The sequence below is a fragment of the Lepisosteus platostomus genome, chromosome 13 (assembly GCF_059453375.1).
Source record: "Lepisosteus platostomus isolate fLepPlt1 chromosome 13, fLepPlt1.hap1, whole genome shotgun sequence".
Classification (NCBI taxonomy): Eukaryota; Metazoa; Chordata; class Actinopteri; order Semionotiformes; family Lepisosteidae; genus Lepisosteus; species Lepisosteus platostomus.
Genome location: NC_142623.1, coordinates 12,837,410 through 12,849,754, shown reverse-complemented (window position 1 = coordinate 12,849,754; position 12,345 = coordinate 12,837,410). Strand labels below are relative to the sequence as shown.

At 38.1% G+C, this 12,345-nt stretch overlaps 1 protein-coding gene across 1 annotated transcript in view; it reads left to right on the top strand.

Moving 5' to 3' along the window:
• Positions 1–12,345, top strand: part of epha10 (EPH receptor A10) — a 266,058-nt gene that overhangs the window by 245,435 nt on the left and 8,278 nt on the right. The window contains exons 11-15 of the mRNA XM_088603157.1: positions 547–732; positions 4,178–4,239; positions 4,609–4,812; positions 7,678–7,830; positions 10,717–10,910. Coding sequence (XP_088459283.1) covers positions 547–732; positions 4,178–4,239; positions 4,609–4,812; positions 7,678–7,830; positions 10,717–10,910 — 799 coding nt within the window. The remainder of the gene's footprint in view (positions 1–546; positions 733–4,177; positions 4,240–4,608; positions 4,813–7,677; positions 7,831–10,716; positions 10,911–12,345) is intronic.

Sequence of the window (12,345 nt, the reverse complement as noted above, 5' to 3'; positions counted from 1 at the left end):
AATAGGAATTGTAACTCAAAGTGTTCTTTTGCTCTCCATTGAAACTAGTGATCAAAGCCTTCAAATAATAATCCTAGAATTCACTTCTAGATGTCTAGGCAGGCACAGCAGGTATATAGAGCAGTTGTGAAATGTATGTGTTTTAAAAATCAGTTTGGTGTAAATACTTAAACAGACATGTAGATCACAGCATTAATATATTTAATGCTGTCCTTTATATGTGACTTAAATATCTTGTACTGTAAATATTTCCTATATTAGCTCATCCTAAGCATGGCTAATTCCCATACCAAACCTCATCTTCTCCTTCATGTGAGCCTGGGCTAACAAGTGTTTTCCCTGAGGGAGTGGGCAATCTGTAGAAACACAGAGTGCAATCTCCTATTGCTCAAGTAAAATGGAGAAAACAAAATGTATGGTAACTAAACCATCAATGCAAAGCATATATTTTTTCTATAGTCTCTTGTGTATGTTAGGAATTGCATGGAGAACTGCTGTAAATAAAAATACATTAACATGTAGACTGACATATGGTATCTACTGCAGGTGAATTTGGAGAGGTGTGCAGGGGATGCCTGAAGCTTCCTAGCAAGAGGGACCTTCCAGTGGTCATAAAGACCCTGCGAGCTGGCTGCTCAGAGAAACAGAAGAGGGTCTTTCTGACAGAAGCCGGGATCCTGGGGCAGTTTGACCATCCCAACATCATACGCCTGGAAGGGGTGATTACAAGAGGTGAAAGAGGCTCCTTTTCCATAAACAAAATCTATGCAAAGAATGTTTTTTCCAATGGATTCTCCCTAATCAGTCAGCTGACCTAGAGGAGCTGTTACTACATCTGGTCCGTTCTGCTGAATGGAGATTTTAGAAGTTCTGTTTTTTCTATGCATGCTCCCTGTGTGTAACATTCACCACTATTTGCCCTCATTATGCAGATGAATAATAGTAAGTGAGTGAAATGTGAGCAGACAGGAAAAACACAGTAGGTCACATTTCCCATACCTCTGAAGGAGATTAGAACTATTAATTCATTATGTAAACATAGCAAGTTAAACTGCTTTGTCTCTGTGTTAGGTTAATTACGTTTAGAAGAGCAGAGAAAGAGTGGAATCTGTTTAACTGACAGGAGGTGAAGGCTGAAAACTAACAGTGCTGTGCAGTGGCACATCAAGACTCTGTAGAACTGGGTAATTGTGGCTACAGCGGGATACATGCTCAGCATGTCCAAATACTAATAGGCAGCAATGCAGATTTCACTGCATTAACTGTGCAAGTGTGTTCATTATCTTCCTAAGGAATGGGAACATCCAGTTTTCTCCCTAACTGGTCCCACCAGTTTTGCTACAGAAGCCAATTACAGGGGAAGCAATTCCGTATAAAGAGTGGTTTTGCAGCAGGAAGCAGTAATACACCTCCATGATCAAACCCTTAGCAGTAGGATGTGTGCCATTTTGGACACTCTGTGAAAGTGGAACTCTTGATGCAGTTTGGTGTCTGCACTCGAGTGAAGTCTCCAGTACCAGTATGTACAGTAAATCATTAAAGATAAATTGTTGTTGTTGAACCAACAGTAAATGGGAAATTGGGGTGAGCCTCACATCTGTATACCGCATACAGTATAACAAATTTATGACTGCAGCCTGCATTACTCCTGCTAATGTAACATTCACTCACTCACAGTTCACACTGTCTCCTTTCTTATTACCCTTTCAGCATGAAATTACTAAATGTGAGACGAAACAAACTGAGACACACACTTATGAGTGTTCATGTACTGAGCTGATGTTTACAGAAATAGAAGATTTTGCCTGTTTAAAAAGTTACTGTACTGCAACAAACACGACAGCTGAGGAGAAGACGAAAGTAAAGTTCTCTGGGAGTGTTGCCAAGAATAGTGCAATATTAAGTCACTAGGTCCTTATGGGTGAATAAAGAGGAAGTCATATGAGGTTTGCTGATGTCTATGAGCAAGAATAATGACTTTTCACTGAGATAGCATTATAGTGTGAGGGGGCCTTAAAGCAAACTTTAGGAGATGGCTTGCTGTTTTTATAATGGCTTACTGTTTTCATAAGCTGTAACACACCTCCATAATCAAACCCGTAGCAGCAGGGTGTGCGCCATTTTGGATACTCTGGTTTTCAGTGGTAATCATAACTGCACAATTATGGTAATAGTATTTTGAGAATTGTCGCCATCTGTATTTACTGCCACACAAACGTTGGTCTTATCTTCTTGCCTTTAAACATGATAGAGCTTGTATACACACAGCAAAACCCACTCCAAACTTTTTTGCTTCAGTGTGGGACAGCCTGCTTTTTGTCCAGATTTCAACACAGTCAATGAACTCACTCTGGAATTCACTGGGTAAAATATAGGAGCATCTTTGCATGTCTTTACAACTCTGTGCATACACTTTGCATGCTTGTGTTTGAGCAAAAAACACCTCATACTGATCACTTAGAGGTGTCTGAATTAACCATGCGACTCCTAATACCACCTTTGATATCTCAACTTTCTACTCAGAATCTTGTTTCTGAGTTGTTTTTAATTTTAACATTAAAGTGAAACAATCGATTTAAAAAAAATATTTAACAAGTGGTTCTATGCATTCTTAAATATTTATGTTTTGTTTTCTTGTTTAAGCATAATTAAGAAAGCTTACAACTGAGAATAAATGATTTAACCCATTTAGTTAATTTAGTTTCTAGTAGCTTTATGATTTAAGAATTGTATTTAAGTTTCTTAAAAGACTGGCTTTAACCACGCCATAGGAGTTCAGTTATTATTTTCCATAATCCTGGGTTTAAACAATTATCTCATGTTTTCTACCTTGAGTGATCCTAAACATAAATGTTCCTTGTGTCACTGGGTCATCTTTGTATTGCTGTCAATTTTGTAGAAATAGTTAGACAAGATCTTTCAACTACTGACAACCAAACAAGCTTGTCCCTTGAGATGAGTTTCAGGATTTTGAATCCCAGTCAAGTCTCTATCTAATTTTTCTACTGATAACTTAAATCTATGGTTGCATATCTAAAATTTCTGTTTATGTGTGAAAATGTATTTAAGTGCTTTGCATCAGTATACTGCGGGAGCTGTGGTGAGATATTAATAGTTTTCAGTACCCACTTCCTTTCCAATCTCAAGGGATTAGTTGCACCTGTTCTATCAATAAAGATGACTTGCACACATTCCTCTTCAATCTGTGTCAGTAAAGAGATTGCAGGGATAATTAGCGGCAGCTATTAGGAAGAATTTTTATTGTGCCATTTTCTGTCTGAGTAATCCAGATCTTTCTTCGTAAACGCATCTTCCACAATTACACCCCGTTTTATGACACTGTGGAAATTAACGGATCCTACTGTGATAATTAGAAAGACAAATTATCTGCTTACATTATTTTCCACTATTGTTGAGTCTCTACATCGTGCTGAGTGCAAACACATAATTCTCACATTTTTTTTTTCTAAAGTAATGCAATGGATTATGAAGGAGACATTAAAGTCATTAATACTGATAGAAGGTGACACAGGAAGTTAAAATAAGCTTCTGTATAAAGACATAAGCAACATTTTGCTAACGATTGGAGCATTTATGTGCGAAGTGTAACTTTAGCTGTGTTCTGTGTTTTTGTAGAGCACAGTTAGTAGTGCAAGTTAAAATATTTCAGGTATTTTTAGAGACCATGGGAAGAAAATAATTGTCAGTTCCAGTTTTCTCAAATCAAACTGATCTTTTAAGTTCATAACAATCACAATGCCAGGGTTCATTAATTTGTGTCCGTAAGAGCAAACTCCACCAGGTTTTAAAGGACATCTTTATATTTTCATCCATTTCAAACCTGGAAAAGAGCTTTACTTTAGTCAGTTCAAACAAGAAACTAGTTAAATAAGGCAACTAAGATGTATCCCTTAATGCATAAGCGCATTAAGGAATCTTTGTTAAGTTTTTTGAGTTAAAAATATATAGTTCAGATACAGTATGTTGCTTCTCCTTTAATTATACGTTTTATATATTATTTATTATATTATATATTTATATATGTTTTCCATTGTCTAGATTTAGAAATGTAATCTTTTCTCACAAAATACTTAACTATACTTACTGGTATAAAATACTTACTGGTTTCAATTCCTTTGGATTAATCTGTAGCTTGATTAATGTTTTTTCTTTATAGGAAATACCATGATGATTGTGGTGGAGTGTATGACAAATGGAGTATTGGACTCTTTTCTGAGGGTGAGTGTTAAAAATCTGTATGAAATTTAACATGCTCTTCAGCACTTCAGCAGCGTTCTACACCTTTGAAAAGAAACTACCTATCATAATCTACCCGTTTTGTTAAGCTTGCCAGTAGTTGCATCTGTTTTTATCAAATAAAGGTACTTCAAATTTCTGCTAAGATGTAGTAAATGTGGACTTTAAAAATTACAGTCCAATTCCACGTAGTGTCTAAATAATCTTTTTTTTTGTGCAGAGGCAGCCTGTGTGTTAGGGATGCACAATTCCTTTAGTGGCTGTGCAGCTAATATGATAGCTAGACAAAGCTAATATGATAGTGTACTGCAAAATGTGATGCAGAGCAAATCACAGTTTGTTGTGTTGCAGAAACACGAGGGCCAGTTCACTGTGATCCAGCTGATTGGGATGCTGTGTGGAATTGCTTCTGGAATGAAGTATCTCACTGAGATGGGATATGTTCATAAAAGTCTTGCAGCTCACAAGGTCCTAGTCAACAGCAACCTGGTGTGCAAAGTATCAGGATTCAGACCGTTACAGGAGGAGAAAATAGAGTCTGTGTATACAACGCTGGTATGTACTGACATTTCTTTAGAAGGTTTTTTACAGATGAGTGTTAAACTACTGTGTTTAATAAAGCATGTCTGTCCTGACAGCTTTAGAGGTTTTTTAATTGACCAACTTGGTGTGAGAATACCTTCATCATTTCTCATCACCCTCTCTTTGCCAGTTAAAAGTTTGTGTGAATCACAGTATCACAGTAATTGCACATGAAAACATCAGTTTTCCAGAGTTCTGGAGACATTTCTTACTAAAGATGTTATTCACATACTAATTATTAAAATTTTATAAAACCTTTAATTTGCTACTAGAGTCTTAATAGGCACATAATGTTGAAAAGAAGATGTTATTATGGAAGCGTTTCCCAACTGCTTATTATTTCCACTTGTATACTATATATTTGAACGCTTTAGGCCAGTGTTAAATAGTGAATATTTGTTATTCAAACAACATAATATCACACATAAGGGGACAGGTAAGTAGAGAGCGGGAAATAAAAAAAAACAATTAACATAAATCTGAATATCAGAGATTTACCCGAACAGTACTGTAGGTATAATTTAAGGCACTTAATTTTCTAATTCTCTGGTAAAAGAGGAATAAATCACAGGCAGACTATAACAAATATTTATTAACAATGACAACATCTCAAAGTAAATGACACAAAACATTAGACAACATACAACATTAAGGAAAAACATAGATACTAGTTAAATTATTCACAAAACAAGGCATCTCAGAGGCCTACAGTATGTTCCACAGACCCAGAAACCCAGAGTGTTTCCCGTTGGCCTTTACCATTCTTGGCCTCCTAATATCCCCATATATGAATTGGATTTATTACTGTGTTCTCCTCCCCACTGATAGCTAATGTGTGGTGAGCGTAGTGTGTGCACTTTGGCTGCTGTTGCATCAACCAGGTGGATGCTGCACATTGGTGCTGGTGGTGGACCCTATTACTTATAAAGTGCTTTGATTGGAGTTTCCAAAAAAGCGCTATGCAAGTATAAGATTTTTTTTTAGTAGTACAAACTTGGATGCAAGAGACAAGTGATGGTACTGCTTCTCTCTGTCTTCCTTCTGCTCCTTCCCTGTCCTTTTTTTGTGCTGTGTACTAGGACTCACGATGACTCTAATAATTTATTTTATTTGCATACTTTCTCTGTGACCTGTCCCCTTGCATTTTGTGCAAGTGTTAGTATGAGATCCTAATATCACTAGCAATGCTTGAACTGCATATAAACTCATACAGTAACTGCATCCAGTTTATATGAGCTTCTTTATGTACAGTAATTACTGTAGTCTGTTATCTATCACTTTAGCTACAGCTCAGATTCTTCCTTCTAACATCACTGGCAATTATTCTCTGCAGAAATACAACTACAAGCAATTTTTTTGCTTTCCAGACTAGTACCATTGCTGTTAATCTCTGTAAAAAATAATGTGTCAGAAATACTGCCATTCAGTTCTCTTAAAGCAAAGGAGAAATGTTTCTGGACTGGCACACTGACTGATAAACTGCCAGATTGTCATTTTGTTTTTCACAGAAAAAGAATCAGTGGAACTTGAATTTGAGAAAACTGTACTTCATGTGTCCATCCTGGTTTAAACCACAGGTGGCTTTAAATGTTGGGAGAAATGTCAGATAAGCATTTTGTTTCACATAGGTGCAACATTTCGGAGCTCGATTTGTGTTGCCTGAGGACTAATGCCTTTCAAATTGATTATTTTTAATCAATTTTCAATCAAAGTGTTTTGAAAATTGAACAGCGTGTGGGACCAGCCATGTTACACATGAAAATAATAATAATAATAATAATAATAATAATAATAATAATAATAATAATAATAATAATTGCTTACACTTATATAGCGCTTTTCTGGACACTCCACTCAAAGCGCTTTACAGGTAATGGGGACTCCCCTCCACCACCACCAATGTGCAGTATCCACCTGGATGATGCGACGGCAGCCATAGTGCACCAGAACGCTCACCACACATCAGCTATCAGTGGGGAGGAGAGCAGAGTAATGTAGCCCATTCATGGATGGGGATTATTAGGAGGCCGTGATTGGTAAGGGCCAATGGGAAATTTGGCCAGGACGCCGGGGTTACACCCCTACTCTTTTTTTTTCGAGAAACGCCCTGGGATTTTTAATGATCACAGAGAGTCAGGACCTCGGTTTAACGTCTCATCCGAAGGCAGCGCCTGTTTACAGTATAGCGTCCCCGTCACTATACTGGGGCATTAGGACCCACATGGACCGCAGGGTGAGCGCCCCCTGCTGGCCCCACTAACACCTCTTCCTGTTTTTTCCATATACTGTAGTTTTCTGGATGATGCCTACAAGTTGTGTAAACAATCTTTAGAATTAAGTTTGATTTTTTTTCTGTATAAATACATTTTAAGGTTTATATTTTGATAACAAACTTACATGTAACTTCTGCTGTGATATTCAGTGCTATTGCCAGTATATGCCAGATTTCCAATCTATTGGTTCACCAGTTTTCAAGGAAAAAATTATGAATGAGCACCTTTGTACCACATGGGTGAAACATGATATCAACTATCTATTGATCTAGGATTTCATATAGTCAGTAAATGTATCAAATTTTCAAAGTGTATATGCAAAAAAACTTCAATTGAAATCCTAACACAACTTTCAGGAATAAATCCAGATAGGTGTAAGAGGTGAAATCATAGGGTTTGATTCACTGGGATGTCAACTTTTTTACCTTTGCTGCCCCTTTGAAAATATAACACCGTCATTGAGCACTTCTGAAGTCCAGTTGGCTGCCTACTGATTAGATGATGTGTGGATTTCTTTATTCACAACTATTTCTTATGTGTATAATACCTGGTATGTGTTCCCTAGCATGGAGGAAAGAATGTGGTTTTGTGGACTGCTCCAGAGGCCATCCAATACCACCGATACAGCTCAGCCTCAGATGTGTGGAGCTTTGGCATCGTCATGTGGGAAGTTATGTCTTACGGAGAGAGACCTTACTGGGACATGTCCAATCAAGATGTGAGTTCAGTCTATGTACTGTATCGTATATGTAAATGGCTAGAATATAAAAATTAGTTTTAGCTCGAGAATGATCAACCATTTATCATGTTGTAATTGCAAAGATTACAAGTTCTCATTATTGTTGCCTCTAATAGGAACAGGTTGTTTTGGAATAATATCAGATCGCTGCAGGTGATGTACAAATTATTGTCTTTCAGGTTGGCATTCTGAGTGCTTAATGTCATTTTCAAATGGCTTGCCATGGGCTTTAAATATGTTCAGTGATGGGATTTTTTTCCCTCTAATAACGCATATTAACCATTCAGATAAATGTATTAACGTAAACCAAAAATTATCAAACAAATTGTAGCTGCTCACAATATATGATACAAGTGTCATTTTAACAGCTCTTCATGCTGCTTTTGCTGGGGGCATTACACAGTTCTTTAGGAGGGATCAACTTTAGTTCCAGCTGTGAAAACTACTGTGTTTTTTAATTGTATGTGGTTGATAAAATTAAAATATTTCCTGTATCTTTAGTGATGAATAAAAAGCCTAATCAGTGCACAGTTAATCCTGGAATATTAACCCTGTTAGAATCTTCAGATTTTTTTTCCATTTAAGCTTGACATTTAGAAAAGGGCATTAGTAAATATACCATTAAAAAGGACACCAGTGTCATAAAATGAAGTTATAATGAACATCGGTGTGAAAAAGTCTTAAAATGTACACCGCTGTAAAAAAAACATGTACATACTATTCAATATGAAGTAGTTCAGGTGGGTAGCTGCGTCAGCATACGTAGTCTGCAAAGGAACAAGTAATAGGTTTATTCCATGCTGAAAAGAGAAGAGGGAAAACACAATGTTTCAGCTTCATGTCAAACGTTAAACGTGAAGCCTTCATAACACCAGTATCATAAAATGACGTTATAATGAACATCAGTGTGAAAAGGTCATAAAATGCTCAGGTATGAGCATCTGAAGATCTGACAGATGTGACAGAAGATTCTAACAGGGTTTAATATTCCAGGCCTACCTGTGCACTGATTCGCTCATACCTGAAGAAGGCTTCACAGCCGAAACGTAGTGTTTTCTCTCTTCTCTTCTCAGCATGGAATAAACCTATTACTTGCTCCTTATTCAATATGAAATGTTTTTTTTTTCAAAACAGCCTGCACAACATATAAAATAGATTTAATCCGCTTTATCATTTAAATTTGTTGAAACCTTTTTAAAAATGATGTAGGGGGACGAAGTGACGTGGGAGTCTTAATCTGTTTAATATAATATATCCCATCAAATCATAAATGATGAAACTTCCCTTGTTTTTAAAACTTAAACTTATGAAGAAGTCGTTCTAATGCTAAACAGAGAGAAATAAATAAGAACGATGGAAGATGTAACTGTGGTAATCATTTGAGGTTCAGAAAATGAAAAAAAAGCTATCCTATGTTTTTTCCTTTAATGGTCTAAAAAAATGAATTACTCTTGGCAACTTTGGGCATTTTATGATGACATTCGATCAAAAATCCAATCAAAAATTTGATTTACTGTATTTTTAGTGAAGATGAAAAAGCTGAAAGAGTTCAGGTACCTGTAAACCTACAGTATAACATTAAACTCTGTTATAGCTGCATAATATTCTTTGCCATTTAAACATTTAGAAAATGTCCACTAATAAATGCACCATTGTTCCATATACAGTAAAACTTAACATAACTAGGCAGAGTCTATAGTAAATTATAAACACATCTTGAGAGCCTCTAGGTTCTTCCCCAACAAATATTTGATTTAAACACCTAAAAATAGTATTACTGTCTCCAACAGTACAGCCGTACTCCCCTTTAGGACTGGTTTAAATAAACTAAATGATACTTTGGCTGCCAGCAGCTACAGTAGCTAACCAACCAAACTGCAGACCTTCTCTCATGCATAATCGTACAGTATATCCTTTTCAATTCCTGTAGCCAATCCAACAGATCCTAGTGGTATAACATTATGCAGACACTCCTGTTAGGTCATTCAGAGCTCAAATGCAACAAAACCCAGCTGAACCTGGCTGTCCTAGACTGGTGTTTGGTAATCCTTTATCCGTAATAGACAAGGTGTGGACTTTAAAAAAGTTCTGCTGCAAGTAAAACACAGTGAAACAAATGTCCAAATGGTGGTCAGAGGACATACATCTAGCTAACTCCCTAGCTGATTTTACAGTGAAAAGTGCCATAGAGAAGACGATCCCTAAATCTTAACTAGCCTTACCTGTCTGTTTCGATGTGGATTACTCCTGTCAGGCTGCCTTTTCTCATGTGTGGCCGATGACTTGTAATACAAGAATTATTTTGATAAAGAACATCTACAGACTTTCAGTTTGATCAATACATTTCACTAATCTCCTGGTCTAAGACCTTCGTCTCTCTGCATTGGAATATTGCAGCTCTCTCTTAAAGCAGCCCGTAGCCGCCTTCTGCCCTCGCCCCAGACTCCTCAGCTCACTTCAGATATTCTCTAGCTTACTTCTCCCTGACACCCCCTCTTCTGGCTACCTATGTCTGTTTGGGTTCAGTTGAATACTCTTGATCTTACCTACACTCATGTGAGATATCATAAACTTACCATATCTGACATCATCTCTATATTTGCTTTTTGTTCAGCTACAGTGCACTACAATTTTTGGTCATGATATTGTTTTTGCTTTGACTCTTTTACTCTGTGATGAATATATTTACGGATTTCTTTGATGTATACCAGTTTGCATTACGTATTTGGAGTATTTGTGCAGTATTAATACTTTGTAGGTCACTGTTTATTCGACTTGTGTAATTGTGTTATCTGCCACAATTAATGATTAGCTTTGGGGACCTACTACTAAAGCACTAAGTGTCTCCTGAACTTGTTTTTGCAGGTCATTAAAGCTATTGAGGATGGTTTTCGTTTGCCTGCTCCTATTAACTGCCCTACACCTCTCCATCAGCTAATGTTGGACTGCTGGCAGAAGGATCGCAATGAGAGACCCAAATTCACACAAATCCACAGTATCCTCAACAAAACTGTGCGCAATCCTGATAGTGTAAAAACATCCACACTTGCCCGTACAAGGTATTTATTTTTGTCTATTTCCCTAGCACTGCACATTTGCCAGCAGCCATATCACCCTGCAACTCACAACTGGCAACCCACTGAAGCTAAGCAGGTGTGAGCCTGGTCAGTACCTGGATGGGAGACCTCCTGGGAAAAACTAAGGTTGCTGCTGGAAGAGGTGTTAGTGGGGCCAGCAGGGGGCGCTCACCCTGTGGTCCATGTGGGTCCTAATGCCCCAGTATAGTGATGGGGACACTATACTGTAAACAGGCGCCGTCCTTCGGATGAGACGTAAAACCGAGGTCCTGACTCTCTGTGGTCATTAAAAATCCCAGGGCGCTTCTCGAAAAGAGTAGGGGTGTAACCCCGGTGTCCTGGCCAAAATTCCAATTGGCCCTTACCAATCATGGCTTCCTAATACTCCCCCTCTATGAATTGGCTACATTACTCTGCTCTCCTCCCCACTGATAGCTGATGTGTGGTGAGCGTTCTGGCGCACTATGGCTGCCGTCGCATCATCCAGGTGGATGCTACACATTGGTGGTGGTGGAGGGGAGTCCCCATTACCTGTAAAGCGCTTTGAGTGGAGTGTCCAGAAAAGCGCTATATAAGTGTAAGCAATTATTATTATTATTATTATTATTTACTGATATTGCAGGGTATTATGAGTGAATGAGGGCAGCAGCTTGCTCCCACTGTACAAAGACATTCTGGTGGATAACGGGGCTCCAAATGAGCAGTTTTCTAACTGTACCCCCGGTGTGAGTGTATGCATGTTTCTCTCTGGGCATCTGCCCTGAGATGGACTGGTGTCCTGTCCAGATTGTATCCTGCTTTACAGCCATCGCCCGCCTATTCAGGTATTCGGTAACATTTGGTGCATTCGGGTACACTTGGGTACAGCCAGGTAGAAATGGGTACAATCGGGTACATTGGGTACATTCAGACACATTCTGGTACATTTGGGTACGTTTGGGGGTTCATTCGGGTACGTTCGGGCATCTTCGGGTACATTGAGGTACATTTGGGTACATTCAGGTGAATCGGTTACATTGAGTACATTTGGGCACATAGGGTACATTCTGGTACATTGGGCACATTCAGGTACATTCTGGTACATTGAGTGCATTCAGGTACATTCTGGTACATTGGGCACATTCAGGTACATTCTGGTACATTCTGGTACATTGGGCATATTCAGGTATATTCTGGTACATTGAGTGCATTCAGGTATATTCTGGTACATTGGGTACAGTCAGGTACATTGGGTGCTTTTGGGTACACTTGGATACATCAGGTACATTCTGGTTCATTTGGGTACATGGGCACATTAAGGTACATTCCTGTACTTTAGGGTACATTGAGTACATTCAGTTACACCTGGACCAAAAACATGGTCACAATTGTGATTGAGATATACTTTGGATAGTCTGATTTTTTGTTTTTGTTGTTG